The sequence below is a fragment of the Canariomyces notabilis genome, assembly GCF_033297395.1.
Source record: "Canariomyces notabilis strain CBS 508.74 unplaced genomic scaffold N656scaffold_6, whole genome shotgun sequence".
Lineage (NCBI taxonomy): Eukaryota > Fungi > Ascomycota > Sordariomycetes > Sordariales > Chaetomiaceae > Canariomyces > Canariomyces notabilis.
The window spans coordinates 129,973-157,880 of record NW_027041828.1 but is presented as its reverse complement, the minus strand read 5'-3'; the positions used below and the strand labels follow the sequence as shown (position 1 = coordinate 157,880).

At 54.3% G+C, this 27,908-nt stretch overlaps 10 protein-coding genes across 10 annotated transcripts; 6 read left to right on the top strand and 4 right to left on the bottom strand.

Moving 5' to 3' along the window:
• Positions 1–1,263: 1,263 nt before the first annotated feature.
• Positions 1,264–3,036, bottom strand: N656DRAFT_796579 (uncharacterized protein; the record flags this gene model as incomplete). Its single annotated transcript, XM_064817543.1, has 2 exons — positions 1,264–2,382; positions 2,434–3,036. 2 exons carry the CDS (start codon positions 3,034–3,036, stop codon positions 1,264–1,266), a joined length of 1,722 nt encoding a protein of 573 aa, XP_064671642.1.
• A 1,210-nt stretch (positions 3,037–4,246) lies between these two features.
• N656DRAFT_767102 (uncharacterized protein) lies at positions 4,247–5,729 on the top strand (the record flags this gene model as incomplete). The annotated part of the gene is made up of 3 exons (XM_064813533.1): positions 4,247–4,322; positions 4,384–5,457; positions 5,524–5,729. 3 exons carry the CDS (start codon positions 4,247–4,249, stop codon positions 5,727–5,729), a joined length of 1,356 nt encoding a protein of 451 aa, XP_064671641.1.
• Positions 5,730–7,104: 1,375 nt separating this feature from the next.
• On the bottom strand, positions 7,105–8,031 carry N656DRAFT_706225 (phosphoglycerate mutase-like protein; the record flags this gene model as incomplete). Its single annotated transcript, XM_064811338.1, has 2 exons — positions 7,105–7,243; positions 7,307–8,031. Coding segments are annotated over 2 exons (864 nt in total), but the record flags the coding sequence as incomplete, so codon positions are not given.
• Positions 8,032–8,928: 897 nt separating this feature from the next.
• N656DRAFT_777202 (uncharacterized protein) lies at positions 8,929–11,532 on the bottom strand. Its single transcript, XM_064814778.1, has 2 exons — positions 11,490–11,532; positions 8,929–11,435 (listed from the first exon to the last, which is right to left on the bottom strand). Exon 2 carries the CDS (start codon positions 11,132–11,134, stop codon positions 9,218–9,220), a length of 1,917 nt encoding a protein of 638 aa, XP_064671639.1. The 5' UTR covers positions 11,135–11,435; positions 11,490–11,532; the 3' UTR covers positions 8,929–9,217.
• Positions 11,533–11,552: 20 nt separating this feature from the next.
• Positions 11,553–14,582, top strand: N656DRAFT_568561 (RabGAP/TBC). The gene is made up of 5 exons (XM_064810127.1): positions 11,553–11,873; positions 11,950–12,015; positions 12,122–12,907; positions 12,960–13,102; positions 13,156–14,582. Exons 2-5 carry the CDS (start codon positions 11,993–11,995, stop codon positions 14,484–14,486), a joined length of 2,283 nt encoding a protein of 760 aa, XP_064671638.1. The 5' UTR covers positions 11,553–11,873; positions 11,950–11,992; the 3' UTR covers positions 14,487–14,582.
• A 756-nt stretch (positions 14,583–15,338) lies between these two features.
• On the top strand, positions 15,339–16,156 carry N656DRAFT_568731 (uncharacterized protein). The gene is made up of 2 exons (XM_064810128.1): positions 15,339–15,893; positions 16,008–16,156. The coding sequence occupies exons 1-2, from the start codon at positions 15,465–15,467 to the stop codon at positions 16,089–16,091; spliced, it is 513 nt and encodes a 170-aa protein (XP_064671637.1). The 5' UTR covers positions 15,339–15,464; the 3' UTR covers positions 16,092–16,156.
• Positions 16,157–17,239: 1,083 nt separating this feature from the next.
• Positions 17,240–17,633, top strand: N656DRAFT_777198 (uncharacterized protein). The gene has a single exon (XM_064814777.1). The coding sequence runs from the start codon at positions 17,247–17,249 to the stop codon at positions 17,460–17,462; it is 216 nt and encodes a 71-aa protein (XP_064671636.1). The 5' UTR covers positions 17,240–17,246; the 3' UTR covers positions 17,463–17,633.
• A 550-nt stretch (positions 17,634–18,183) lies between these two features.
• On the bottom strand, positions 18,184–19,454 carry N656DRAFT_777197 (uncharacterized protein). Its single transcript, XM_064814776.1, has 2 exons — positions 18,948–19,454; positions 18,184–18,863 (listed from the first exon to the last, which is right to left on the bottom strand). The coding sequence occupies exons 1-2, from the start codon at positions 19,207–19,209 to the stop codon at positions 18,511–18,513; spliced, it is 615 nt and encodes a 204-aa protein (XP_064671635.1). The 5' UTR covers positions 19,210–19,454; the 3' UTR covers positions 18,184–18,510.
• Positions 19,455–22,422: 2,968 nt separating this feature from the next.
• Positions 22,423–23,352, top strand: N656DRAFT_568178 (uncharacterized protein). Its single transcript, XM_064810126.1, has one exon. The coding sequence runs from the start codon at positions 22,509–22,511 to the stop codon at positions 23,109–23,111; it is 603 nt and encodes a 200-aa protein (XP_064671634.1). The 5' UTR covers positions 22,423–22,508; the 3' UTR covers positions 23,112–23,352.
• Positions 23,353–24,453: 1,101 nt separating this feature from the next.
• On the top strand, positions 24,454–27,018 carry N656DRAFT_705890 (uncharacterized protein; the record flags this gene model as incomplete). The annotated part of the gene is made up of 1 exon (XM_064811309.1): positions 24,454–27,018. The coding sequence occupies one exon, from the start codon at positions 24,454–24,456 to the stop codon at positions 27,016–27,018; it is 2,565 nt and encodes an 854-aa protein (XP_064671633.1).
• Positions 27,019–27,908: the final 890 nt, after the last annotated feature.

The following is a 27,908-nucleotide window of genomic DNA, read 5'->3' as shown; positions in this document are numbered from 1 at the left end:
AAGAATCGCGGGCTTGTAAAAGAATCGCGGGCTTGTAAAAGATGTGTGTAAATTGCTGGACCTGCAAGTTCCTAGAAGGCTATCTTGCGTGTCATGACTCTGGGCTAACATTACCGGTGTGAGATACCATCGTAAGTGTAGTCATGGTTAGTCAAGGATCACCTGCCAAGAGCCAATCAGAAGCCTTCAGCAAGTCTTGGCTACCAGGTGCCTCAGTTCTCGCCAGGTGTCAGATCCTAGCCGACATGCAGGTGTGCATGGTGGCCGCGTTGGACAGGCAATCGGATGTTCAATTTAGCCACACCTGTAGCCAAGCGCTGGCAGGTGGCGGGTGATCCCTGACTAACCATGATCCTTGACTGCACTTACGATGGTACTTGACAAGTGAGAGGACCCAAACACTGGTGGGTCAAGTAGTCCCCCGTTATAAGCATTGGCCCCACCACCAACGTCCGTGGGGGTTCAACCGCAGTCCATTGGACTCTGCAACCTCTGTGCACTCGCTGCTTGCATAACACCAGAAACCAGTAGGGCCCCCTGTTGCACCAAGCGATTTGAGTTGGCTGCCGTTGAGAAACTTGAGCCTGCGTCTGCTGCAAATCTTATGAAAGAAACTTGTTTTCCAAAACGACATTCGACGCTCCTTATCAAAATTTTGTGAGGCTGTGCTGGACTTTTGGAGAGCTCAAATACTCGAGCGATATGTTGCGAAATATTGCCCCTCGGCCATGGAGGGACAGCGCGTATGGACAACAACCGTCGAAGAGCAAATCAGCTTGATTACCAATCTTTTCAAGGCATCGGAAGTCTAAATGTTCCATTAGCAACTTAATCGCCAAGTAAAAAGGACACCGTTCAGGGGATGATCTCATATTACAATACCAAGTACAGTACAATCTTTTGTTGGACCCCTAGGACCCCTTGTCCGTGTGTGCCTCAGACTTGAACAGACTTGCCATGTACTCCTCTCTCACAAACGACCGACATCCGAGATAATCCATATCCGCTATTCCTCCCAGACAATTTGGAGCAATCCTTGAGTACAGTAAAGACTACTAAGTACCACGCTGAGCTTACCGGGCCACCCCCTGAGCTATCATCTGCTTGGCGTTCGTCCACCACCCATAGCCAACCCCGAGACCGATGCCAATCGCAACGAGAACCGCCATCCTGTCCGCGGAAGACAACCTGAGAAAATAAGTCAACAATTATGAAACGGGAAAAGAAAAGCCAACTGTCCGGCTGCAGTGCCAGCGCCGCGTCTTACGTCTTTGTCTTGCGACCAGTGAGTTTGTTAATGAGCCTTCCAATCAGGTCCACAAACAGCAGGTTGAGGAGCCACCGAAGCCAGCCGCCTCCCTGGCTCGTCTGTACTCCCGTCAGGTGGACAGAGTCGGATGTTTTGGGTGGATTTTCCTGCGCACCTCTCCTCCTCAGCTGTCCAGAATCAGTCCCGTTCTCCATGGCCGTCCCAGTGCCGCTAGCCGAGGGCGCCGGCTGTGGTGCCGCGGGTTCACCGCTCGTTACTTCTCCAGGCCCTGCTGACTCGGGACTTTTGGGGCTCACTTTACCCTCGGCAGCGTGAGCATCTAGCGTGGTGCTAGTGATGTCGGCGGGGGCCTCGACAAGTTCGTCGTCATTTAGCGGGGACGGCGAGTCGTTGGGTCTCACGACTCGGCGCTGCTCTGGCTTGACAGTCCTGGGGCTTACTCCATCCGGTAAGACGACCCCTTCATCCTCGTTGTTAGATGGAAGATTCAGATGCTTGGGTCTGGGCTTCATATCAGGATTAGAAAACACTACCGCAGGGGGGAAGTTGGCCTCTTCTTCCCCGATTGGTTCTTCGGCCTCTGATATGGAATGAAGCGAAATAGACGCGGGAACCGAGCTCACAGAAGTGCGACTCGACCTGGGCGCTTCCGGCTTGATCGAGACGCGCTGGCCCAAGGGCAGGGGTTGGGATGCTGTCAACGTGTAGTCACCCGTAATATCCTCGGTTCCTCGCCGCGAGACGTTGTAGACTGGGGAAGGAGGGCCGGTGTCAAAAGGCTGGTCCACCTGAAGTCCGCTCTCAAGTTTCCGAACCGTGTCCATTATATCTTCCCGTTCGGAAGGGAAGCGTTCCAGTGTAGGGTCGTTTGGGTCAATTTCATCAGCATCAATTTCCCCCAGAGCCGCCCTGCCTACGGCTAAATCTTCCGGCTCAGTGTCCGCTGGCGTCGCCTCTGCGCTCGACTCATAGAGCCCAACGCACTCGTGGGCGAAGAGGGGAGACTTGTCGGCAATGTATTCATCTTGATCCCCAAGGAACTCTTCACCCGGACCCTGAACCTCAAATGCAACGTCCTCGTCAGGGGGTTGCTCCAATATTAGAATTGTGTTCTAATTGGTCAGCCTATAGCGTATCACTATGAACGGTGGCGGGAAACACACCTCGTCGTTATCCAGAGTCTCGGCGCTGTCGGCTACTTCCGCGGCGGTCTTCGCCGTTTCCGACAACGGTGTAGGCGTACCTTTGCGGACATCACGGCTCCAGGAATCGATTCTAGGTGTCTCGCGCTTTGGCACCTCTTCGTGAAGGGAGGCGGCAGAATCCGCAACCTCTGCAGCAGTTCTCGCAAATATAGGTGTGCCTGACCTAGAACCGCTTCCATCCTCAATATCAATGACAGATCGGAGATGCTTGGAAAGTGGTTTGGTGTCTTGCTGCGTTTCAAGATTCTGAGCAAGATTCTGCTCTGCGAGGGGCTTCACTTCCAGCACATGGTTCGTGTTGCCAGCACCATCCGTCACCGTCGGGGAGTTCCCATCCAGCACCCACCAGTCTCCATTGCCTAAGCGGAATTTGTATTGGATTGTTGAGCCAGGTTCACACAAGACTTCCTTCTTGAAATGGTGTTCCCCGTCCTCTTTCGTTGTATACTCCATCTCGTGAGGCTCCCATGGCGGAGTAGAGAATGTGCCCGCCACAAAGACTGGCGGCTCTGTGCCAGACTTGTGGTAGGTTAGGACAACTGGAATTCGGGCAGTCGCCATGGCAGGAAGGCAATAGATCTAAGTTGACGGTCTGCGGGGCGACGGATGCATCAAACACAATGCTCGTGCAGTGCTCTCGCTGATGCTAATACACGTGTCCGAGTAAAGCGTTCGAAGGGACCCCTATAGGTGGCTAGAGGTTAGCCGTTGCAAAAAAAGAACCTCTGTCGAGGGCTTCAGAGGGGGTCTGTTCAAAGAAGCGGGCAGCTGTTGGCCACAACTACCTTACGTAGCGAACGGGCGGTTCAAGGCATGGCCATCACGCCACCACAACTTGAAGCGTGGTACCAAGGTAGGTCAATGGTGGGGTAGATAGGGTCTTACAGCAGGAGCATTCGAAGGCAGAATAAATTAGAAGTAAGTACCTTATTCTAATGTCCAGATCCGTTGAAAATGTTTGTCTGCGTCCAGCCGAAAGCTCATTTGCGGGACGTATGCACAGGATGGATAACGATCAATGGCTATAGTGCCTTGATTATGTTGTTACAGCGATCAAGATCTACATGATTCTCGACGGGAGAGGCGGCCACCAGAGAGGCTGAGACTTGACTTTGGCTCACCGGGGAAGTTGGATCTTGGAAGTAAGCTGAGGTAAGATAGCGCAGGTAGTGAGCCAATACTTATCGTTGAAAGGTGCTCACCTGCAGCATGGTGAAGAGGAGAGATGGGGGAGTAAGCAGCTAACCTGCCCGGTGGAAGACTTGTTTTCTCATCCATCGGCCCTCTACAATCTTGGTGGCAAGCGAACCTCGATGCTACTGATAAGGTAGAGCTATGAGGTAGTTAAAACGCACTGACGCAGATGATGCAATTTGGGAGCTCTGGCTCCTCTTGGCAGCTATTGGCACAAGTGCGGTCCCCATCTTGGGGGGATCCCCCGCAGAACTCCACTTCCTGGTAAAGTTAGCGTTTACTAGCGTCATCGACATTACCATCTTTCAATCATTTTCGGAGGAAAGAAAAGGTCATCAATTGGGGAGCTCCTACAGGCGCGAAGCTGGGTATCACTATATGTCTCGCCAGGTAGTTTAGGAACTGATTTGGCCAAAAAGGACGAACCCACCGCGGCACGTCCGACGTTGCACACTGTGAACAGAGCTTCAAAATTGTCAGGCCTCGTCAGGCCCTGAACATCTCCCTTTCCGGGCGCCTCCATGTCTTTTGCAACACGTCGAATGTTCAACCACGTCTAACCAACGAGCCGCTCGCCATGGAAGGCCTGCCACCAGAGACGATTCATGTCAAGCGTAAACGTGGCACTGATGAGGACCCTGTGGACTTTCTCCGTTCGTTGAATCCACGTTATCCCCCGTCACTTTCTGAACTTACTGACGGCTGTGACGGAAGGGCTCGACAGGAGCAAGCGTTACCGCAGCTTGTCTGGCGATATCTCCTGGGTGTACCGGCGCAAACAGACTGAAACAGAACCTCCGGATCCTGCAGCCCGGCCCGCTGTTCCCGAGGCGCCCACCATTCCTTCCATCCAGCCGACTCGAGAAGGCGACGAAAGACGACTTCTTGGTCAGACCCGCAAAGTAACTCAAGTCCAAGCTGCAAGCAATGTTGTTGGCACCCAACTTCGGGCGTCAGCGCCTCCGGAACTGCCAGCACCGTCCGTTCTGACTCGCGCGACCCCGGACCAGCTGCGACGATTCCATCTGTCGAGATCCAACTCGCCGCAGCCGGCCGCTGGCGTAGCCAAGAAACGAAGTGCCCCAGCCGTGTTTGTCGAGCGGAGCGCAAAGAAGCGAGGCGAGTCACTGAAGGCTGTCATTGAAGAACACAACGCAGCCCTTGCGGGGTCAACTCAGGCACCGGATGACTCTAGAGCTACCAAATCCCCCACACCCGCATCCCAGCAGTTTGGGAATACAGCTAAGCAGCCCGGCTCTACTCAGAATAAGAGGCCAGGAGTCAAGGCTCGCATCAAACAGTCGACGGGTTCAAAGCCCTCCCTTCCTCCCTCTATGCGTCGTGAAGGCGTCAATATGGAGGAACTGTCTCGGGTTATGGACAGCTGGACGCTCAATGAAATCAACAAGAACATCGACAAGATGGAAGAAATCGAGAAGAAATCTAAATCGAGCCCCGTTATGTCACGGTTCCGGCCAAAGGCCCCCAAGCAGCGCTATTTCGAACGTCATCCAGAACACAGGGGCGAGCAAGGGCTGGAGAAGGGCGCAAGGCAAGCCGCAGCGGCTGCAGTAATGGATATCGACTCCGAATATACGACAGACGACGATGATTACGTGATCGAGACGTACGAACGAGTCCCCGCCGAACGACTGCGAGACGAGGTAGTGCCGGCTCACCGCGTCGGCTTGTTGGTCTTCGATACGGAGCCCGATATGGTTGAGTTCTATTATGGCAATGAAAACGATAGTGAAGAAGAGTTCCTGGAGGACGAGGAGGATGAAGATGGTAAGTGGGGTTCCGCTTCTTTTGAGTAATGTTCTCCAAGCAGACTCACACAGGGGTATCACGCAGCCGAGAACCATTACACGACCGAATACCCCGACGAAGACCTCCCTTGGGATGATGAGTTTGACCGGGGCGCGTACCACTACCTGACCAGAAACGCCTCAGACTTGGAGGAGTTTGATGAGAGAGACTTTGTTGATGGCTTGGACGACACTGATTTCATCAACGACATTTTGGAGAGGAGTGACAACGCGGATGGATTACCCGGGTGACACCAACTGGCAGTGATGACGGGCATACCGTATAATCGTGGACAATTTGGCCATAGCTAAGGCACGTACTAAGGCAAACGACGTCTCTAATCAAGCTTCTACCCATTTCAAACCCTAACTTCGAGCTCGCATCACATCAGCAAAGTTGAAGCGCATTGCAGGGTGCCAGGCTGGGATTGGTCGCCGGGCTTAGAGCATGCCTTAGCTATGGCCAAATTGCCCAGGATTATACGGTATTCTAACTATATCCTGCATCCAGTTGACCAAATTATTCCTCCTGGTGATGAGATGAAATGACTGTTACTCTGCACCACCAATGCGTCTTGTGCAACGTCCATGGCACCAAGTATTATACCAGTCCAATCTCTTGCCAACTCTCCTGTCCATGGCTTTCCGGACTTTAGATATTGCTCATGGGACATTCACGAGGGCAAAAACACGCTAGCAATACCTCCATTGCTGCGTCTCGTCAATTCTTTGGTTTCTAATACAAGATTGAGCTATGCAGTGGGGGAGTATAGGAGGACGCCAAAAGGAAAGTGAAGGGAGGAGAAGAACCTGGAACAGGGCAGGTCAAAGATGATGGCAATGCTGATGAGGTCGGCCGTGATGATAAGTACCTTGGTGATGACTAGGCGACCTGGCAGCCTGGGACTACTGCTCCCGTCCCGCCAGGGCGGTTGGCAAGGGGTACACGACTTGGACGGTCCCCTAACATGGAGGGTGAAGTTCCGCCCAGGCTGCCACGATGGATTCAAAAGGAAGACAGGCAGGAACAATCCGGTGATGACACTGGGAGCAAATGAGGTCGTTGGATATACTTGTGCCAGCTGGAGTTGCTGTTAGAAGGGGTAGTAGAGAGGATGATTTTTGCATCTAAGTTTTGAGCTACACTAACAGCCATCGCGGCCTCTCGAAGTACTGTGCTCAACGTAATCTAGGACTACTAAGGACTTATCTCGCTCCTTAAGGATACCTACCTTACCTTACATTACTACCTTACCTTACTAGAGCCTAGCAGTGAGAACACCATTCCAACCTGGAAGGTTTCACCGGATCTCGCAGCGTTTTGTAGATTCCCACCCTCCATTACAACGCCGCTGTCACAGTTGCGAAGCTTCAATGTACTGAGAGGGTCAGACTTTGGGAAGCAACTTGCCTAAGGTACTCGCTACGCCTCAAAAGGACAACCCGCATTTCAACGGAGTTGTAATGTACGCTAGCTACTACGGTAGGTATTATTTGATTTAGCACAATTCCATCTTCAGGATTTCACAGCAGCAGACAGGCACACGGTCCCGACCGCTCGTCAAACCCGCCGACTACTGTACCCAAAGCGTCATCGTACCTGGGGCTGCAACGCAAACCCGGAGGGCTACAGCTTACCCCTGACACTCCCGGATCGACTTGTGGAATCATTGTTTACCTCCAACATTTCTCTCGCCCGGGTGCCCGCATCCAACATGCTCGGGCCATTGGCGGTGGTCTCAAAAGATTCGTCCCCGGAAAACTTCCTGTAATCAGCGTCAGACATGGTATCCTAGGGATGTCATGTATCTTTTACTCTCATGACTCACCAGCCTCGTTCTTCACCCAATGACAGATGTGTGCAGTCGCTGTTCAGTTCGCAGTCCCAACCCCCGCGGATTCCTCGGCCCCCTCTCCAGCCCAGGGGCGAGGTTTCCGTCACCGACACTTGCTGCCGCCGCCGCCGATACAGACTCAGCCCGCATGTGAAGGCCCGAAAGTCCTCGACCTCAACATCATCAGGCATTTCCCCCGTCAAGACCCGCCCCAGAGCAATGATGACGGCGGCATGCGTGCACAGCAGGACGGCTCGTACGCCGTCCCGGTCACATTCGGCAATCACGGCGTCCACGGCCGCCGCTACCCGGTCATGCAGCTCGTCAATGCCCTCTCCCATGCGGTTAGGCGTGACTGCTGGCCTGTAATCGGGCTCGAGCAGATCCGGAAACAGCGGCCTGAGCGTCTCGAGGCTCGCCGGTGTCGGATGCGCAAACTCCGCAGAGCCGTACCACTCGCCCAGGCCCGTCTCTCCTCGGATCCTCAAGGGTGCGGATGAGCCGCCGGCCGCAGTCGTGTTGGGGGCCCGCGCCTTGCGAACAAAGGGTTCAACCGTCTGCAGGCAGCGGTAGTACATGCTCGAGTAGACACGCTCGATGGGCGGCTCCACGACCAGCAATCTCTCGGCGAGTTCGTTCGCCTGGCTGATCCCGTGTGCCGTCAAGGCTGGATCGGCCGGGTTGCCGGTCGGAGACCTTAGGGTGGCTGTGTAGTCGCCATTGGATGGGTTGACGACCCAGTTTGACCGAAACTAGCACGAGGTGTCAGTCATTGAGTTGAAGGGACCGCGTTTCTTGCTGTTGTCAGCCCCTTGGGATTCATAGTGGAACACGGGAACACGTGCGCAGCACGATATGAGCTCTCTGGATCCGCATGTAGCAGTGTTGCGACACTTACCCCGTGGCGAGTAACATAGATCACCTTTAGTGTCATGGTAGGCCGCGGTGCGGTGCCTCTGTACTTGGCGATAGGGTTTCTTTAGGTATCCAAGAGGATCCTTTCGGTGATTCCAGGGTCTAGGTCCAACCCATTCCTATAAGTTGAGTAAGTAATTGTTCAACTATTCCCAAGACCGCTTTTGAAGCTTCGCTAATAGCAGCCAACTACTTACACAGTCCAAGGCAACCCGTGCCCAACGCGTAGCTACGATCTTCACCTGCGCCGCTCGCTCCTCACTTATCGGGGTCAGAGTCAGCTCGGGAATCCGTATCTATATCTCGGCTTGCTATGTAGAGCAATGTGGCTTGGCTGTACGCACTCTCATACGGAACCTCCACGCTGCACAGAGCAAGGTATGAACGGGGTTTGTCTGGTTCTGTATTGCAGACGAAGTAGAAACCTTCCGAAACGACTTTGGATCTGAGACAGATGCCGTTCAAGGAGACGCTAGAATATGGTTGAGGGAAAGCACAACTTGGAGTTGGCGGTGTGTGTGAGCCCCTGGCGTTGAGGGCTGGGGGAATAGGGGTACGTACTTAGTTAGAGGTTAAGTCAACTATTGGTCTTCCGGTTTGGGACCGATTTAAGTGCTGTACTGTACCTACCCTTAAGAGGCTTCAAAATTCGGCCGTCACAGCGCAGAGCCGAGGTCCACGGCAAGGCTAAAGCAACCCTAACCCTTTCTCCGCATTGGCCCCCTGAGAGACCTCCTTGGCCCCCTGTTTTAAACAACCTCAAGTGCTCTGTACGAGAGAAAACCGAGGCAGTTGGCAGTGAGTTACATCTGTTTCCAATATGATAATTACGTAACCTATCAGCAGCCGTGTTGCTATTGCATCCCCAACTGCAAGTTCGCACAAGCGGTTAATTTACGATGCAACTGACTGTGTGTCCATGTCTCCCCTGTGCAGTCAGCATATTACCGCCCGTGATATCCCATCCTGGGCAAACCTGACCGACATTGACTAACGTTGCCTCAACTCTTTCTCATGCTCAACCCAGAAATTCCTGCATTCTCGATGGCCCCAGAACTCGACCCACCACTCCCCAAAGCTATCCTCCACCTCCACATCGACCCGCGCGACCCGCTCATCGCGCTTCAGGCCACAAACGACGCACGCCCGCGGGGCAGTGGGCACCCCCTTGGCCGTCGACACGGCCAATGATCCAACGTCAGGAACCCTCAGACTAGCGCCCTGCGCGGCGTTGACGGCCGCGACGACAGCCCTCAGCCGGCCGACGTTCGCCTTCCACGCGGTCACCACCTCGCCGGCCTCGCTGTCTTCGCGGGCCGACTGGGAACGGTCTACGGTGGCGAGCTTCATGCCGCGCCCGCCCGAGGACGATGCGGCGGCTGAGATGGACATGGCCTGCGAGAGGAACTTGTCGCGGTGCCAGCGCTGCTTGCGACCTGCGACGAGGCGCGCCGCGACAGTGGCTAACATCAGATAGGCCCGCAAAAAGGCTAGCGTGTTTGGGGAAGAGACGACGTGCTGGTATGCTGCCGAGGACGAGGGAAGAGTGAGCAGAGGCTTGAGCAAGGAGGCGGAGGCCAGATTGAGTAGCTGTGGCATAAGAGAGAGGAGGATGGCGGGCGGCGGGATGTTGGTCGGCGGCGGGCCTGATTTGTCGGGCGCTGGGGAGGGTGGTGGGCGGGATTGAGATCGCCATTGCGCCGTGTAGTTGGTTTTACCAGTCTTCTGGGAGGCGGATACATCGTCTGTCCCGCCCCAGTCTTGCCAGTCCCATTCAGGGGCAGCGGCCGAAGCTGGGGTCGGATTAGACTTCGTTTTTGAAGGGTTTTTAGATGTCAGGGGTTTTGAACCGGCGGTCTGTGCAATATCGGGGAGGTCCTTGAATTCCTCCCATTTGTTTCCGAAGCTGTCATCATTCTCGAAGGAGGGCCAGGCAGTCACCGGGGAGGGCGAGGCCTGGTTAGGCTCTGAGAGGACTCTTGTTGCGGTAGGAAGCTGCACCTGGAGCTGTTTCACCGGTTCGGGCTTCCGTTCCTGAAAAGAACCGTAAGGGGACTTTGGTGCCTCTGGATAAGATGAGGCCTTCCCAGGAAGAGCTGTATTTGACAGAACTAAACCTGGGGGTTGTTTCTTTGTCGGTGCTGGGGTGGGGTCTAAGAGCAGGAGATCCTGTGATGGTTTCGCTGTGGCGGCCTGGTGAGTTTTGGAGCCATCCGTCCCAGTTTCGAAGTCCCCAAACTCGTCGTCACCAGTGCTATCTACGTCACCTTCCGCTTCGAAGTCGGCATCGAAAAGGACATTTGGGTCCGGGTTGCGCGCCGGTCTCGGCGACTCCTCAGTACGGGCAGGTTTCTCCCACGACGGCCGTTCCTGCCAAGGCTCAAGGGCAGGCGTTTCCACCGCCAAGTCGAGCAGCTTGTTGCTCAAAATATCAAGAGTCGAGGCTCTTGTGACACGGGCTCGTGGTGGTTGGGCCATAGAGGCCGAGACAGCGGGCGGAGGAGGGGAAGTGGTAGGAGCCACCTCGAAATCACCCCAGGTATCGTCATCCTCGTCCGGTTGTACTGTCTTCTGGGCGCCTGGGAGCGAGAGACCCTGATCCTGAAAAGCTCCTTGGCCTCCTAGACTACTGAGATCTGCGCAGCCCGTGCTCATCTGTGGCTGGGCGGCCTGTACACGGAGCAAATCGGTCTGCCGACCTGCCGTAGTCTGCTGGAGCGATGTCCATGGCGCGGTTTTCTGGATGCCCTGCGTCTGTGAAGCAGAAGACTCGACACTCAATATCGAGAAAGGATCACTTGGGGCCGGCGTGGCGGTGGCCGATATGCCACTTGGCGTAGGCTGGCTTTGCTGGGTGCCAGATGTTTGCGGCGAGTCTCCAAATGCCGCAAAGAGGTCGGCCGACATTATGACAATTCGAGACTGTCCTCAGCTCGCGTCGCCGAACACAGAGCGAGCGGACAGGAGGACATGGCGAGAAAGCTGAATGAGAGAATGAGAATCAGGGGTTCCCCGCCGTCATCGGGAGCTAGGTGACTTGGGTTCGGGAGCTTTGCATGTGGCGGGGCTCTAGATGCTCAGCCGTCCACCGAAGAACGTTAGTTTGTTTGCTGGCCACCGCGAGTTCTGCCAGGGTCTAGGTAACGTTTGCCTCTCTAGACCTTCGCTCTCTGGAGTGCCAATGAACACTCAGAGAATGGCTTTGCCAGTGAGTCACTCCGTCTCTTGTCTTTATCGAGTGCGATGCTGACCTTGTGAGAAGATCGTAGGTAGGTTATCTGTGGCCAAGGAGTTGGGAGTTGCAAGTCTGGAATTGTTCAGCGGATTGGGTGGACACCAGCACCATTGGGACCAGACACAGGGCCAGGAACAAGCCTTGAAGACCCTTGCTCGGGGTTATGCGATTGGGTGCTGGTCCACTACTACCCACTCATGAAGCCCCACCTGCATGTGTCCCACTGCAGCCGGACTCCAGTAGGTGACGACGGGACGACACTCAGCGTCCAGAGTGCTGCACACGCAGCAGTATCTACAACAGCATGGAGGATTCCAGGTTGTCACCTTCAATTTCTTCCATAGCTTCAAAAAAGGTTGTTGCAGCCCATCGCATAATTACTTCGCGATCTCCACCATCGGTATATAAACCGTAGGTACACTACAATACCTACTACGTAGCCTCTCAAACTTGAAGAACACACTGACAGAGTCCGATGTCGCAAAAGGGCTGAGATCGGAATATGTTACTGCTGAGTACCTTATGCAATCATGAAATCACTGGCAGAGGCAAAGTACAAATTTACCTGCTCGTTTCACCCCTCCCAGGCTAACCTGATCTTGGTTCCTTTGCGGAGAGCGAACGCGCATCAAGTAGCATCAATAGCTAACATCCGCCAGGTCGAGATGGAGTCAAACGTTCAAAGATGGATCCAACATCGAGGACCTTCAGCGGGCACTCAGGTTCAACGGTCCGAATAGTCCATGTGTCGCCGGTCTGCGGTCCATATGCTGGAAGGCCTTCCTTCTTTTCCGGTCCCAGCCCGCTGAGCAATGGCCAGAACTGTTGCGCGAGACGCGTGCCTCGTACGGCGCAATATGCGATGGGCACTTGAGGTACATACGGCATCCCGAGCTGCTCGCCTCCGTCTCGGTTGATCCCCTGGCCGATGACCCCGATTCGCCGTGGAATGCCGTGCGCAAAGACGAGGCCGTTCGAGCCGAGATTCTGCAGGATGTTCGCAGGCTGCCGGACGAGCCCTTCTACCACGAGGAGCGCGTCCAAACCATCATCTTGGACATATTATTTCTCTACTGCAAGCTGCATCCCAACATAGGCGGCTACCGCCAGGGTATGCATGAGCTGCTCGCCCCGATCGTCTGGGTTGTGGCGCAGGATGCCGTCGACCCTTCGACCGTCACTGCCGACGATCCCGCCGACGCTCTCATCGCCGAAATGCTGAGTTCCGAGTTCGTCGAACATGACGCCTTCTCCCTATTCTCCAGCGTCATGGACAAGGCGAGCACATTCTATGAGGTCGCGAGCGACAGCCAATCGGAATCACTACAGAGGAACTCTATTGTCGAAAGGAGCAAGTACATCCACGAAGTTGCTCTGATGAAGATTGATGAGGAACTTGCAATACATTTGCGGAACATTGAGGTTCTGCCCCAGATATTCCTCATGTGAGATTCCTCCCTTGGGCCCTTCTATAACTCGAGAGCTAACTATGGCAAGTCGGTGGATTCGCCTTTTGTTTGGCAGAGAGTTCTCGTTTGAGCAGTTGCTGGTCCTCTGGGATACTCTATTTGCCTACGACCCCAACCTAGAGCTGATAGATCTCATCTGTGTCGCTATGCTCCTCCGGATCAGGTGGACTTGTAAGACACACTAGCCTTCCCTGGAACCTCCTGGATGCTGACCAGCTACGCAGTGCTCGAGGCCGACTATTCTGTTGCATTGCAGCTGATGCTGAAATACCCAGCCCCAGACCCTCCCCATGGACCTCATACTTTTGTTGACGATGCCATCTACTTGAAAGACCACCTTGATGCTGCTGGTGGCGTCACGCTGATATTCAAGTATACCGGCAAGAGCCCAGCCCTCACGCCCGTACCAACCCCGGGTCAGTCGCGCGTCTCTACGCCTTCGTTCCGTGGGTTTGGTGGCTTGCGCCAACGCACCCTGGGTGCCAGATCGCCGCTCTCGTCGTCATCTAGGCTTTTGCAGCAACCTGGAGGCGTTGAGGCCTTACTACAGGGAGCCGCCAAGAACATGATTGAGAAGGGAGAGAAGCTCGGCATCAACCAAGCCGTGCGTGATGCAATGGGCGAGATTCGCCGGAATGTCCAGGGTTTTCAGGAAGCCCGTGTCCCAACTCGAGGAGGCCGCAGTTCGTTCGCCGATACCACGAATATGTCGTCGGAACATACCCTAGCTTTGACCTTGATGGAAAGGAGGAATCGCCGACTCGCGGCCATGCTAGAGGAGACGATCACGAACCTCAAGCTGCTGGCGGTGTCGGGGTCCCAAGACGCAAAAGAGAAACACGTTGAGACTGTGGAGGTTGCCGCAGCTAAGATTCAGCTTGTCAAAACTTACTTGGAAGATCCATCACTCGATCTTCCTGAAGAGGAGCTTCCTGCTCTCAATACGCTCACCATCTCGACGCCCAGAGAGGTTCGGTCGCCGACTGTTGCACTCGATACCACCCCTGTTGTAATGGCTTCGTCCGCTGTGGAAGAGACGAGAGCAACTCTGTCGTCACCATCATCTGGGAACGAAAGCAAAGCGCTGCCCCCTGTGCCAGAGGATCCCCCGACACCGCAAGCAATCGACAAGTCAGACATCATGGACACCGATGTAACTGTCGACCCCATAGTGGCATCGCCCAAGTACGACACAAATCCGGCGCTTGCCAGCCCTGTCGCCGAAACCGATGGCCGGAGCTCGGATCCTATCCTGGCGGCGCCTCCGGAGCGGCCCAAAGGTCCGATACCGACGCGGTCTACTCTAGCTCAATCGTCATTTGCCTGGATGCTAGAACCGGATACTACCACCTCATCCCTACCACGCACCACTCCCTTTTCTTCGAGCACGAAATCACCCAGCGGAGGAAGCAACAGCAGCCAAAAAAAGCGACACAACCCCAGCAGGGAAAGGAATGCTTTTCTTTTCGGAGAGGTCACTGCCGACGGGGCTGATGAGCTGAAGCTCTCAGCAGATCAGATATTCGGATTGAAGCCTATTCGGAAAGGTGGATGAGAGTGCAAAGCTGTACCGCATGAAGAACGCGCCCGGCAGTCCGGCTTGTGCCCCAGAGAACCAGATCAAGGGCGAGCCTGCAGTGCCGCCCAATTCTCAGCGACTCCATGTGAGACGATCCGAGACGATTGACCTCATATTCCCAGCCCAGGAATGAACAAGTGCCACGGGTCTCAATATTGCATGTGAGGATGCGGAGTTGTTTGGACACGGGGGATCAGTGCTCGTCAACTCGACGTGGACAGGAGAAATATGGGCAAGGATATCCGATCACACATTTCCCTTCTCACCTAATGAGAACGCCGCGTTTACGTGGTAGGGAAACGGCGGCAATGTGTCAGGGGCGGTTTCCACCGCAAACGAGCCGCATCTGGGAGAGACTACAGAGAATCCAGGGGCTTGAGTATAAGCTGGCTTCTACGGGCCATCAACTGTTTCGGCGATCTTCCATCGGACAGCTGGACAAACTCGTTCGGTTTCCACATCATAGCAGTACGATAGTGGCTCCGTGCCTTCCGGGATGCACCGTCAGCGTCTCCATCCGTCAGCGGCCGTTTGCTCACCCCTAGATGGGCACATCTGGGCTGATGTGGGTTACACAGCCGATCGCCAAGTCCCAGCAAACAGGTACGCGAAACAGCCTCTCTCGCCATTGCCCTGGGCTGAACGAAAATCGGACGAGCAAAGCAGCGAAAGGGGTCTTGACCCGGCCCATCGGGTCGGGGAAATTGTGAGAAATTACAGCCACATTCCGATCGGAAGGCTGCGCGGGGTGAGGAAAAGCAAAGGTAGAACGCCGAGCTAGCAACTAGAGATCAGGGTGTGTGTTTCCAATGTTCACATTATCATCATACCACACTAATACCATGACAAACTCAGGAGCTGCATCACCCATCCTCTCGGGAGTTCAACGCGTACCGCGCATGTATCAGTCAGCAAGCCACCCCAACTGCTTCCCATGCCACAAGCAACAGAAGGATGCAAGCTCCCTGTGGCAGTAATGTACCTTACCTAGTACCTACATCTACGAATTTCTATAAGCCACCCGTCGCGTCCGCTGCAGTCAGCCCCCCGAGCGTTGTCGGGGAACGCACCTGCCGGACCCGGGCCTGGGCACCCAAGTCCGAGCGACGCTGCTGCAAGTCAGGCCCAGGGTTATCCATATGTGCTGTGCTAAGGCCTCGTCGGGAATGGCTGTCTATCTGCCCTGCACGCCTTGACTCTTGTTTGGAGCGGCTTTTTATCTGCTCATCTGGCAAGGTGTCTCAATGGAATAGCAGTTGCATAGGACGCCCTCGAGAACAACTGTCACCACATCCCAACTGCTGGGACATGCATACATGCACATACACATGCGTGCCCGTCTGCAGTGTGTGCGTATTGCAGTGGAAGTGTATGAAAATGAATGTATGTGACTATCTACATAGCGTAGCAGTCTAACGTTACCCCCAACAAGCAGAAGACGGCACCCGCTGTCATCAACCTGACAGGAGGCAACCCCTGGCTAATAGCACAGCTAAGGACAAGGATTGGGGCCGAACCCGCTGCGGCGGGACAATGACATGGACAGCAAGTGAAGACGCGACGCTAAAGACACGACCCTGAACCTGAATCCTACCTGATTGACATTGTAACCGTAAGGTAGCACACTCCACGCTAACGTGGCTGCTAGCAGCAGATGCTACTCTGACAACGGCCCCCGATTCCAAGAGGACACGATGTGCCATAATGTTAGTTAGGCTCTACCGTGTCTGTTGACGGGCGGATGGAGAGAGACCTGGGCCATGGTTTGTGCTGTTGATGGGGCCTCTACTTCGTACGTGCGAGATGGTATGGGACAAAAGTTGTCAGCATCAAGATGGTGGCTTCGTATCTTTCGTAGATCGCCAGAGATCGTAGTAATTGGTGCCGAGTGTTTATCAAACCGTTCCTGACAGTAGCCTAGAGTGGTACAGTACATATATACATTCACAAACCTTGCCGGGTGTACACTACCGGAGGCTGGGAAACAGAGGATCCGCAACTGCAGGTGAGAGGAGGCTGGAAACCCGATTGGTGGTTGATTCAGCAAACATTGGACCAAAGATAAAGCTCTCTTGGAACTCTCGTTATTTCCGTCCTATCACGGATGACGAGAGATGCGGGTGATCTCGCCATTTTGTCCACTTACAGTGGATTTGTATTTATGTACATACACAACGCTTTTCAGCCAGACATAGTGTGTATTATAGCATATACCAATGTTGTATCTCTCTCGCTGTTGTCTGAGGATATCCATTCTCACTCACCAGCAATTGATCTCTTCCGCTGGGCACTCGCCATGCAGCGTGGTTCGTACGTATCGTACTGTATTACCTTTGCACAAGTCTACAGGTGTATCCGTAGAGAATGGGGTTTGAACCTTCCGGCCTTAACTTACCACACAGACTTTGGCATGGAACTTCAGCAGCGGCAGGAATTGCCTAGAAGTGGTGGGCTACCAGGGTGTGTCATTGGTCAACCGGCCTCTGCTTTTCCATTCTCGGCCTAGTCAAAGGGAAGCGGACTGAGAAGCGGGCCAGTTGGAGAAAAGGCAGGCAAGTGCAGGCGAGAGAGAAATTCTCCTCATTCAGGAATTATAACCGATCGGCCTCGTAATCATGTGACACCGAGTGTGTAAGTTAACGTTACGTATAATACCTTTTGCCAAATGATAGAATTATAGGTAAATATATCCAGTATGAGAAAGCAGAAATGAGACAACTTGAGTGGTTCACGAATATGCATAATAGGTGCCAGATTCCTGGTGCTGCTGTCATCACACCTGGGCATTTCGCTGCCGTCTCTTGTCAGATAGCGTACGTAACCCAGAGTGCGAAGGCCAACTCGGACGTCCTCTTCAGTCACACCGCATCTCTTATTCCCAGTGTTCCCTCCTGCTGTGCCCCGCTTAGCTCAGCCGGTTTGCTGCATCGCGTACCGGGAGTCGCCTGTTGAGGCAATTGTGAAGACAAGGAAAAGTACCGCACATTTGCTGGCCCCGCGTACAATGGGTATCTTATGGTTCTTATCTGCGATTCCTGAAGTTCACCGGCATGTAATTGAGGTTTGCCTTACTACTAGAACAAGGCAGAGAAAGGTACAGTACACGTGTAAGGGACAGAGCTCAGGTATCTACATATGTGGGTAGAGTATGTATTGTATGTACAATGTGCAATACCTACCTGAATTATGTGTTCAATCTTCACTTGACTGCAGCTTCCGTACCCCGACAGTTATGCCTCGGCCGGCCGTAAGGAGCAGTGCCGTGTTCCAGTTTGTGTCATGCACGACTGCATGCTTTTGCATCAACAGAACTCGCAACCCTGCCATTGTTGACTTTGCGATGCAGTGACGGTGGTTACAGGGAGAGTCAGACGAGCCGCAACGTCCTCCGATTCAACGAAACAGTGGACTGTGGGGTACCGTCTGTTGGTTGGCTGTGTGCTGGAACCCCAAGGCACCACTGACATGTCAGGCCAGCATGACTCTGGACAGCGGTGGTTTATTGTGATTATGTAAGCTACGTATGTGTGTACGGAACTCATACTGTATGTACGGAATTCGCTCTGCTGATACGGAGTAGTATACTAGCCGTTCTTCTTGTCTCAGGGGAAAACCCTATATGATACGTACTCCATACATACACTACTGTACAGTACAAGTGGAGTGTGTCCGTAACCCTTCTACCAAAACGGCAACTGATTTCGATTCTCACAGAACCTAGCAGGCCTCATTCATGATTCCTGCAGAAGGATCAAGCTGGCAAGCCGTTTTGACAGTTGAGCTCCGGGTTACCTACACGTAGGGGGTTCATGCGCGTCTCTCCACGTCCACATGCCAATGTCCATGAAGACAAAGACACTCTAACACGTGCGGGCTGATCAGCCCAGGATGGTTTATCTCTCTACAACATACGAAGTAGTACATGTTGTCTTCCATCTAGGACCCATCGCGCTAAATGTACGAAAAAAACCGGGTAACAAGAGAAATCCGGGTTTGCCGTCTAACGACATGAAGCCGACGAGGCTACGGCGGAATCGATTGCAGCAGGTCGGCCAAGCGTCTTGCCGGCGCCTCTTCCCAACGCTTTTCGCCGGTAGCATATTAAGCAAACAAACCTCCGAACCGGGATTGCGCAATGCGCTATGGCAACTTCATAGCCGATGTCTTCAGCGGCTTGGATCTTGCGGAAACAATCTAGGGAAAATGGGTTTGAATTCGCCAATGGCTTTGCCCTGACGTGCATCGAGTCAGGCACGGCTTCTGGCAGGTTTGCCCACCATCTCAAATGCCGTCCATGTGGAGTTTTCAGGGTCTCGGTTTCGGGCTTGTGGACCTTGAGGAGCCGCACTTGGGCTGAATTGTTGCTCAGCACTCGTAATCTGCCCCTTGCCTCCTCTTCTCATCAGTTCCACAACGACATCCAGGTCACGGGTTTACCTTTTGAGCTGGAACGAAGAGGGCCTGATGTGCCCGGTTGGGACATGAGGGACATGGCACGGATATTCCCTGCTGTATGTCCAAGATCCCGAGTCTCTACTCCGAGTATTGTATGACAAGCGTTACCCCAGGGTTCCCTGATTTGGAGTCGCTGTTCTCTCTCTTTGGTTTTGACTAAGGCATTACACGCGGCCTGCTCCTCTCTTGGGTGGATGAAGTCTTTGTGGAGCCGTGCAGCGTATACCAAATATGGCCCATCCATGCGAAGAGCGGCATCGATTCGACTGAGTGGGAGAGAGCAAGAACCTACGGCGCGGTCAAGTCAAAGTGTCGATGAACGTACCAGGATTGGGTGTATTAATTTGGTTACCTGCGACCACAAGCAATGAGTATCTGTCGTCGTGATCCCGACTTTTGTTCTCGTCGAGCTGCAGCTTGCGTGCCGGGTGCTCGGGTTGCGGCGTCCATTGGCCATTTCAGCTCATACATAACCGGGATGAATTTTTCTTGGACGTCGTCCTAGGGTGGTGGGTTAATATATCGACCCGCTTGAGCTGGAACGGAGTTGCGCCTGCAATGTCCAGTGCTGTGATTTCTTTGGTTACAAAGTAGGTAGCGCTGTAATTAGCGGGTTGTTAGTTAGCTTTGCTTAAGTTAGCATGCTGCTGTTCCTGCAGGGACCGTTGAACTGGAGGGTTGCTCCAAGGGCCGTCCCATGGCTTCATGTACTCCATTCCACGGTTGCTTAGGACGTCATGGTTTCATGGGAGCCCGTGGTTGGAGGCCGAGCGGTTTTCGGATTGGGACGACACCCATTGGCATGCAGGGGCAGGCAGCTTGCATACATCCTCAGGTTCCTGCGCCTGCCAAGTTCGGGGTAGGCTTGCGGGTGAGGTGGGTGCAGCGCTTCTGACTTCCAGAAACGAGCTTCGAATCCGTCATCGACCATGTCAAGATTATTAGGCCCTATCGAGTCACAGAGTGACATGATTGTTTGGTTGGAAGACGCGACCGAAATCTGGAAGCCTCTGGCTACGTCGTCCTGCTGGGATGTACTACACATACACCGCCCTCAGTACTGACGGGAAGCTTTGGCGGAGGGGAACCCGGGTCAACGGGCTTTTGATGGGGAATCCAAGGCGGACGTACCGTGCCTTTGGTAGAACACACCAATGGACGCGATCGCGTCGTGCCCTGTGGGTGCTGCAGTGCTCGTGTGCATCTAATCCAAGACGAAAGATGAAGAAATCTGGCACACTCCCTCCTGTTGCAATTGCGCAGTCAGTCGTGGCATGTACGGTGATCGCTGCGTTTCCCACACCCGGGTTGTTGGTCGAGCCAGGCGTGCGGCTAATGTCGAATACAGGTGATATAAGCCGTTGCCGAGCCGAAGATTATGAAGCGAGCATGGTGATTCACAAATCACAATCATAGCCGCATCTCGGTCAATGCGGGCCGATACCTTCTTCTTCAGAGCCAACATCCAGGAAATTCATTGTTGGTTGCCATTTTTCTGTGCAATCCGTTGGCGTTCGGATGATGATTCCGAACTCCCTTTGCCGACCCGGGGTTGAAGAAGCGAGGAGATTTCTCTTTGCTTCATCGGTCTAGTACACTGCACTTCGTACGCTTATTTGGTCAAATCCCATGTTGTATACCAGCGCCCTGCCCACTGTTGAGTTGAGTCCATGTCCCGGCTTTCTGGGAGTTGTTGGATGCCGGGACAAGGCCCAAGTCATACCCCTGCAAGACACCCGACTTGGATCGTATTGGGAACAGAGATCGTAACTCTCGAAACACCGTGCAATTGGCCAGTCTCTCCCGTGATATTGGACTCTTGTCACCGGTCCATGCCTCAACACACCGTAACTGCGGTAAGGAAAAGCGCTGGAGCTGGCGCTGACCTGTCCGCCCTTTCGCGGCCTTGGAGCCCATCAGTGTCTCAAGTTAGTACTGTACTGTACAGTGCAAGATACTGTAGATTGAGTCGACTTAAAGACGACGCTTGTTTCGGTGTGCTCTCCGTTTTCGGGCGAGCCTGGAATCCTGAAGTGAGATCCTGGTAGTGTAGAAGACAGGGATCTAGAATTCAAACACACAACTTCGCACTTGTGAAGCAACATGCGGAGGCAACGAAACACCGACTTACGTATCCAAGGGTCGAGGGTAATTGTCGGTTTGTTCTTGGGTGAATGCCCAAAGGAGCACCAGAGCATGAGATGCGACAGAGTTATAGAGTACGAAGTACTGTGGTAGTTGCCAGCTGTGTATTTGTCTTCGTAGTACGGTATCTGGGTCTGTGGAATCTTCACTTGATAGGAGCTGCAGGAGAACTGCCTGTACATACAGACGAGGAACCTCTTCAACTTGGCGTTAGCATACGAAGTACGGAGTACGAAGTGTCCGTAGTGTACAGAGTATGTACTGTACAGTACTGTACATATTCGTGTATACATTCATGGGGGCTCTCTCACCGTCTGCCACGTAACAATACCCCTGAAGAATGTTTCTGCAGATCTTCGCTGCATTACACTAGTTCGAGATGAGCGATCCTGCGATGATCTCTCAAGAAAAAAGAACGATCTGCTAGCACCGCGCGCCAAATTTCATCGGAACTGACGGTCGACGCGTCCTACATACGGAGGACAGAGGTTGGAGATTTATTTTTGTCGGAATTCTTTAGGAATCATTTGCCCTGGTTGTTGTCGGAACCTTCTTCCGCCATCGCGGTTCCGTTGGGCACTCTGACTGGAGCAAATTTAGCCGGTACTCTGCAAGCCGTGGCTTGAGTGTTGGCGGGCATATCGTTGCAATAAACCGACGTTGGGAACCTCCAGCTCATGAACCTTCAGTGGAGGAGCGTTGTTCGAGGCCAAAGCCAGCTCTAGTCTTCTTGAGTTCATGGAAGACGTGACCCGGTGAGTATCTCTGGTTGTCGACTGAGATCGGGATTCGAGTTATGAGTTATCGTAGAAAGAGAGCGCCCACCGGGCATCTATGTAGGTACCTTAGTGACAGTAAGTTACTGCCTAGTCAAATTAATAGGGCAGGATGTGATTCGTACAGTAATTACCAAGTCCCTGAGACGGTAAGTACCGCGTCGGGTAGTCGCCGATTTGGCCTTTTGGGCGGGGAGAGTTGGTTCCACCAAGACCAAAGGCCAAGCATCAGAGGAAGGAACCGCTTTTCAGGTTCTTTCTTACCTCAGACCTGCCCAAACTGGACAAGAGGAAGGTTGTATGAACCCACAATCCACGCAACCCCACCAACACCATGGAAGTCATGTCATTTTCGCGTAGAATCGATCCGAGGGCCGTTGGTAACGCGCCACGACCTTCTCCATACTCCGCATCCCAAAGTGTTGGAGATGGATTGTGATGCTTCATAACGAGGAGTTGCCCTGACGCCACATGCTTCCTCGGTTGATCGGATCGACCTGGGCAAGCTTGCCCTGTGAGCTTCGGCTGCAAGCTTGGAGCCTTGGATGTTAACCTTACCATATCCAACCTCGGTCGGGGGGACGACGCGCCTTCCCCAGACCAAGAGCCGCGGAACCCACTCATGATCGGGCTCCTGGGTCGATCAGCCGCCGTGGCAAGTTTTCGAATATCCAGTCGTAACATAACGGCATCTACTAGCCCTATCTCAACCCTCTTCTGTCACTGTCACGGTCTCACAGATAGCCTAGTCGGCCGAGTGTTGCTCGCCGCCGCCCATTACGGCCAGCATGTGAAGTGTCTCCGTCAAAGGCCACTGATCAGCAGTGGTCGGTACTGTACGAGCATGGCCGTCATTGCAACTGCAATGAATGTGCGGCATTCAGATACTTGCCGGCATACATCAGCTGCACCTAGTCGAGGATACCAGCGAATCATATATAGATGGCGCTATATTTGTCGTAGGGTTGTGACTCGGTTCCAAGACGGAGAGACACTACCTACCTGTACGCACGACAACTCGCGAGGTTGTATTGAGTGGAGGGGACAGCACGCGACGACTTGGCTGGGCCATCCCGACGTCTGGAAGCAGCGCAGAATACCCAGCAGTCCGTCACCGCGTAATCGACATACATTGACGGCCGCTTGCTTGGCCGCAATGCTCCTTCCCGCCGCAGCGCTGCAACGTGGACCTCGTGCGCTCTGTATGATGAGCTGCGCAAGGTAAGGTAGGTAAGATGGTCTAACATAATAGTATACATAGACACTCCGCGGTTCCTCCATAGTCCAGACCGATCAGGACCACCCATCAACAACATGTCTATCGTCGGCTGGCAAAGGCTCTCTCGCCGTACCTCGGGCCACGGATTTCTCTTTCCTTCTCCGCTACCTATGGGTGTGTAGCTCGTCCAAACAGGTTGAATGATTTGAGCCGGACGGCGGCGGCATTGACTGCGTACTGCAGGCGCTATATTGGCTCGCAGTGCAACCCTGGGATATTTTCCCGTCCCTCCGTCTCTCCTTTTCGAGTTGCACCTTTTCGTGAAACCAGCCCAACAAGCTAGGATCCAGCTGTTCTGTCATCAGCGACGACTGTATTGTGAAATTACAATGCGAAAGGCCGTTTTCCGGGATAACCTGGCCGCCCGTCTCTTGACTCGCAATCTTTAGGTTGATTGACAGGAGGGACTGTCATCCGAACTCACACGGTCATGACACGAGTCCAGATACTTCTGCAATGTCTGTGTAACTGGGTGGTGCCGTCAGCAGCGGAGCACCGTTTTGGACGGCGTAAACACTCCAATACTGGATGTACATACTCCGTAATACCGTTAGGCTAAAAGGGCAGCTACCGTTACAGCGCCAAGCCGCTGGGAACCAAGACAGTCGGCAGCTGGGGGTGCAGGTATCAGGCCCCATGCAGGGAGTTTTTCTCAAGCACCCACAGGCACCCCACCCTTCTTCGCTCCACGGCGATTCTTCGACGGCCCTAGCCATCAACCCCTGCCGTCCCCAAAAGGGAGCAAACCAGGGCTCCCTGGCGGTCGGCACCAAGCCGTTGGCCCCAAGGCGTGCGTTTTTGTGTGAGAGCGTGCGAGGGAAGCATTGCAACGAAAGAGCAGCAAGGATGCGAAGTCAATCACTTCAGGGAACAATAATATAACTATGGGGCCCCGGGCACCTGTCGCTGTTTTCCCCCACAAACCCGGTGTGTTCCCCGGTCATATCTCGCCCTAAAATATAATAAATATAATCTCTGATCCGGGACACCGACGCCGAAACTCGCCGTCAACTGTTGAGCATCGGTCTTGCTTTTGTTTTCGGCAATTGGACGCGTCCCACGGACGGCATAATAACCTTATCAGCACATCCCGGGCAACCTGGAAATCTGACAGGGCCGACGCTCTGCCCGTCAAAAAAGCTGGCTGGCGAGCGTTGGTAATGAATCCAGTGGGTGTCGACCCTACCGCGACATTCACGCTCCACTGACGGGGGAAGCTCCCCCAGCTGTCTGCGGGTTTGGATCGTCGACCACTCGAGGCTGTTAGGAGAGACGCAGACCGCCCACCATGAACATGTGGGCGGTGTCAAACATGCCCGTGTACCGGGTTGACAGGGACACGCGGCGCAAAGGGGACAAGAGTTCGACGAGTCATGGACTGGAGAGTCCCCCAAGGGAACGGGAGACGGCACCGCCCGCCCCTGTGCCTGATATCGCTCCCCACCCCAACCACTACCCACACCAGATTGACGGGCTTTTGGATCCTGCTATCGATGGCCCCCCGTCACCAGAAAGCATCCGCGCGTTGAGCAAGCAGATGAGGCGATCGTCGATCCGGGACAAGCATCACAGCCACCAGACAACCTCGTCTGGCTCGTCTTCGCTGCGTTCGTTGACTTCAGCCGACCGGCCCTCGTGGGAGAACTCGTTGGAGGGCAAGAGCCTGTCGAGAAAATCCTCGGGACGATCCACATCCAGCAGTATGCCGTCCCGGGACCGGCCTGACAGCGTGCAAATCTTCGGCAAAACAATTTTTAGCCGGAGAGGGCGGGTGAGACGTGAGAGCAGCGCTCAAAGCTCGTCGACCAGTTCCATGTACTCAACCGAGGCAGGGGCCGACGCCTCGATGCCGCCTCCTCCGACCGCTGTTTCGAGCCGGGACTCCACCATCCCGGCCCTTTTCGGCCTTCGCCGGGGCGCCAAACAGGACCAGGCCGGCGAGCCACAGCGCAAATTCCACATCTCGGGACCATACAACTTCCAGCATGTGACTCATACGCAAAAGGATCATCTTCCGGATTTGCAGCGGACCAACCGAACCGTTCTGGCTTCCGAGTTTTCGCAGCTTCGAGTTTCTCCGGGCCCCGCCACCGGGGCACCGAGGGGAATCGGAGCCGAAGACATGACCTTTTCCGACTTCTCATCCGAGTCGCTGCTATTTGACGAAGGCCACGGGGCAGCGGCGGCTTCCATGGAGCTTCAACCAAAGCATTCTCTCGCTAGACCTCCGTCTGTCCTCCTAAAGCGCAATTCGCCCCGCCGGCTCCTCAATCGCTCTCAGTCGCAGGAACAGTTGGGTAGAGGCATTCCGCCCCCGCGACCACCGAGGTCGCCCATCGACCAATTTGCGGCCCCATTCCCCCCTGTGCCACCGCCACGGGTATCTAGTCGGATGTCAGTTCGCCATGAACGACTCGACTCGGTGGACAGGCCACAAACCAGTGCCAGCACCCGTTATCCCCAGCCGTTCCCTTTGCTCTCCGAAACTAACAGTCCCCCTGCGGCGTCTTACGGCTATGTGCCAGGTACCGAAATGAACGTCATTCCCGAGCACACGTATTCGCACGTCATGAGCCCCCCAGCAGACGACGCCAACTGGCCCCTGCCTTGCCCGAGCAGCGCCGCATCCGAGTGCGCCCTTCCGAACGTGCCTGAAGAAGATGAAAATGCATTCGTGTCGAGGAAATGCAGAAGCAGTATCGCCAGCAACTCATCTCTCCGTGGCAGCCAATCCGTTCCGATGTTGAGGGTGTTTTCCAATCGCAAGAGAGACGATGCGACCCGCCGGTCTAGCGAGGCCTCAGATACACTGGGACGGTTCGATTTGTTTGCTGCGCAGCGAGCGCTCAAAGCTGCGCTAATCGAAGGAGCCGAAGTGCTGCCCCGGGAGAGCTGGGAGGACGACATTGATTATTGTTATGAGCATGCCGCAGAGGCGGATTGCGACTATGAGTGGGATCGTCCATCATTCGAGATGAGCCGGGAGGATGACAGTGCGACGCCAGTTGAGGACCAAGGGCGTCTCGAGTCCTGCGGACCCTCGCCCGCGATGCTTACACCCGGGCAGTTTGATGTTCCATCTCTCAGTCCTGTCAGCCAGTTGTCGTTGGCGACGGCACACGAAGCCATCACACCGACTGTAGCGAGCAATCTGAAAGCATCCAACTTCTCTCTGCCACGAGTCGATTCAAAGCATCTGCTCCATGTGCGGAAGCCATCCGACGCATCCAGCTTCAAGGAATCTCATGGCTTCACCCTGTCACCCTCGCTCTTGATCCCCATGGACTACCAACAGCAGATGATGGCCTGCGAGGCAGAAAAGCGCAAATCGTCCGACTTTCCGTTCCGTCCCTTTGACGAGCCTGCTCTTAGCATGGATCCCTCGGCGCTCCTTCTTCGGTACCGAACCAGCGCCTCAACGACCGCCACAACCGAAAGCGCAAGCTCTGCTTTCGAGAAGCACATCTCGACCGCGTCGACGTCGACTGACTTCACCCGGCTGACCGCCAGCACCACCTCGCTCGAGATGGAAAGCTATCCCGCCAAACCGGAATCGCTGCAGCGGTTCCCTTCATTTGAGTCCCAGGGCCGGGTCGAGAGCAAAGGCGCCATGCCCTTACTTCCTGAAACGGAAGTGGCAGCAGCTCCATCCAACCGCCGCCGCGAATTCAGGAGCCGCGGCAGCGAGTCAAATCTGGGTAGGCTTGCCATGGATGAGCCGTGGCCTGGGAAAGCCAAGAGCTCGGCCGCGGCAAGGCGTGGGCGCGCGAGAACCACCAGCCTCAGCACGCCGCCTCCGCCAACCCAATCTGGGGTATTTCCGTCGCTCCAGTTGACGGGAAACAAGATGTAGCGAACACGATTCCGCATCGATAGTGTCCCGTATATATACCCGAAATCCATCCGATACCAAATTGGGAGTGATTTTTGATCTCCAAGACCATCAGGCTCAGTGTCAGACGAGCGCTGTTCATCTCGAATGTTTTCTTTGTATGAATTATCGACCTGTTGTTGTCAAAATTAGCATATGTCAGGCTTGGTGGGCTTAAAACATAGATATGGGATCTGGTGGCGCAAGAAAAAAAGAACAAAAAGCAAACCTCATTTTCACGGAGCAATCTGTCGTGTCTGTTTCAGCTTTCCGTCCTTCGTCCTTTCGTTTGGTAGCCTGTGAAGATTTCCTTTGACATCAACAACTGACACAACGCATGTATCGGACGAGCCCAATTGCACGGGTACGACAACCCGGTGTCCCATATTGCTCTTTCAGCACCGCTTTTACAAGCACGAACGTTCTCCCGCATCTTCATCACCGCCCTGATTTGCGCGCAGTGAAGCTCCAGGTGTTGACTGCGGCGACTAGCCATCCCGAGTGGAAAGGAAGGAGAATAGAAGAAGGGATGCATGGGGCCATGGGTGCAGCGCGAGGGAAGATGGTGGCGGCAAGAAAAGACAAAACAAGTCGCAAGCGCCCGCTCCTACCCCCTACCTACAGCATGGATCGGTGCCGGATTGGATCGGAGGCGTCTAGACTCTAGAATCTAGACGGTTTGAGTGGGCTGCACTTTGCCAACTCAGCCCATCCAACTTAGTCCCCCCGACCAATCGATCACCAGGATGGATACGTCAGCATCGGATTTCAATGCACACACTCTTTTTGCTTCTTCTTTTCATTTCCCCTTCTTCTCAGAAGTGGTTGAGATGACGGGTATGGAGCACCACGACTTGTTGCAAAAGACAATT

Coding starts and splice junctions, on each gene's coding strand:
- N656DRAFT_777202 (XM_064814778.1), bottom strand. CDS start 11,134: ATGTCGGCCGACCTCTTTGCGGCATTTGGAGACTCGCCGCAAACATCT.
- N656DRAFT_568561 (XM_064810127.1), top strand. CDS start 11,993: ATGAAATCACTGGCAGAGGCAAA. Junction 12,908..12,959: donor CTGCCCCAGATATTCCTCAT/GTGAGATTCCTC, acceptor AACTATGGCAAG/TCGGTGGATTCGCCTTTTGT. Junction 13,103..13,155: donor CCTCCGGATCAGGTGGACTT/GTAAGACACACT, acceptor CCAGCTACGCAG/TGCTCGAGGCCGACTATTCT.
- N656DRAFT_568731 (XM_064810128.1), top strand. CDS start 15,465: ATGCAAGCTCCCTGTGGCAGTAATGTACCTTACCTAGTACCTACATCT. Junction 15,894..16,007: donor GGAAGTGTATGAAAATGAAT/GTATGTGACTAT, acceptor AGCACAGCTAAG/GACAAGGATTGGGGCCGAAC.
- N656DRAFT_777198 (XM_064814777.1), top strand. CDS start 17,247: ATGCATAATAGGTGCCAGATTCCTGGTGCTGCTGTCATCACACCTGGG.
- N656DRAFT_777197 (XM_064814776.1), bottom strand. CDS start 19,209: ATGGATGGGCCATATTTGGTATACGCTGCACGGCTCCACAAAGACTTC. Junction 18,864..18,947: donor TCTTCGTTCCAGCTCAAAAG/GTAAACCCGTGA, acceptor GCAACAATTCAG/CCCAAGTGCGGCTCCTCAAG.
- N656DRAFT_568178 (XM_064810126.1), top strand. CDS start 22,509: ATGATCGGGCTCCTGGGTCGATCAGCCGCCGTGGCAAGTTTTCGAATA.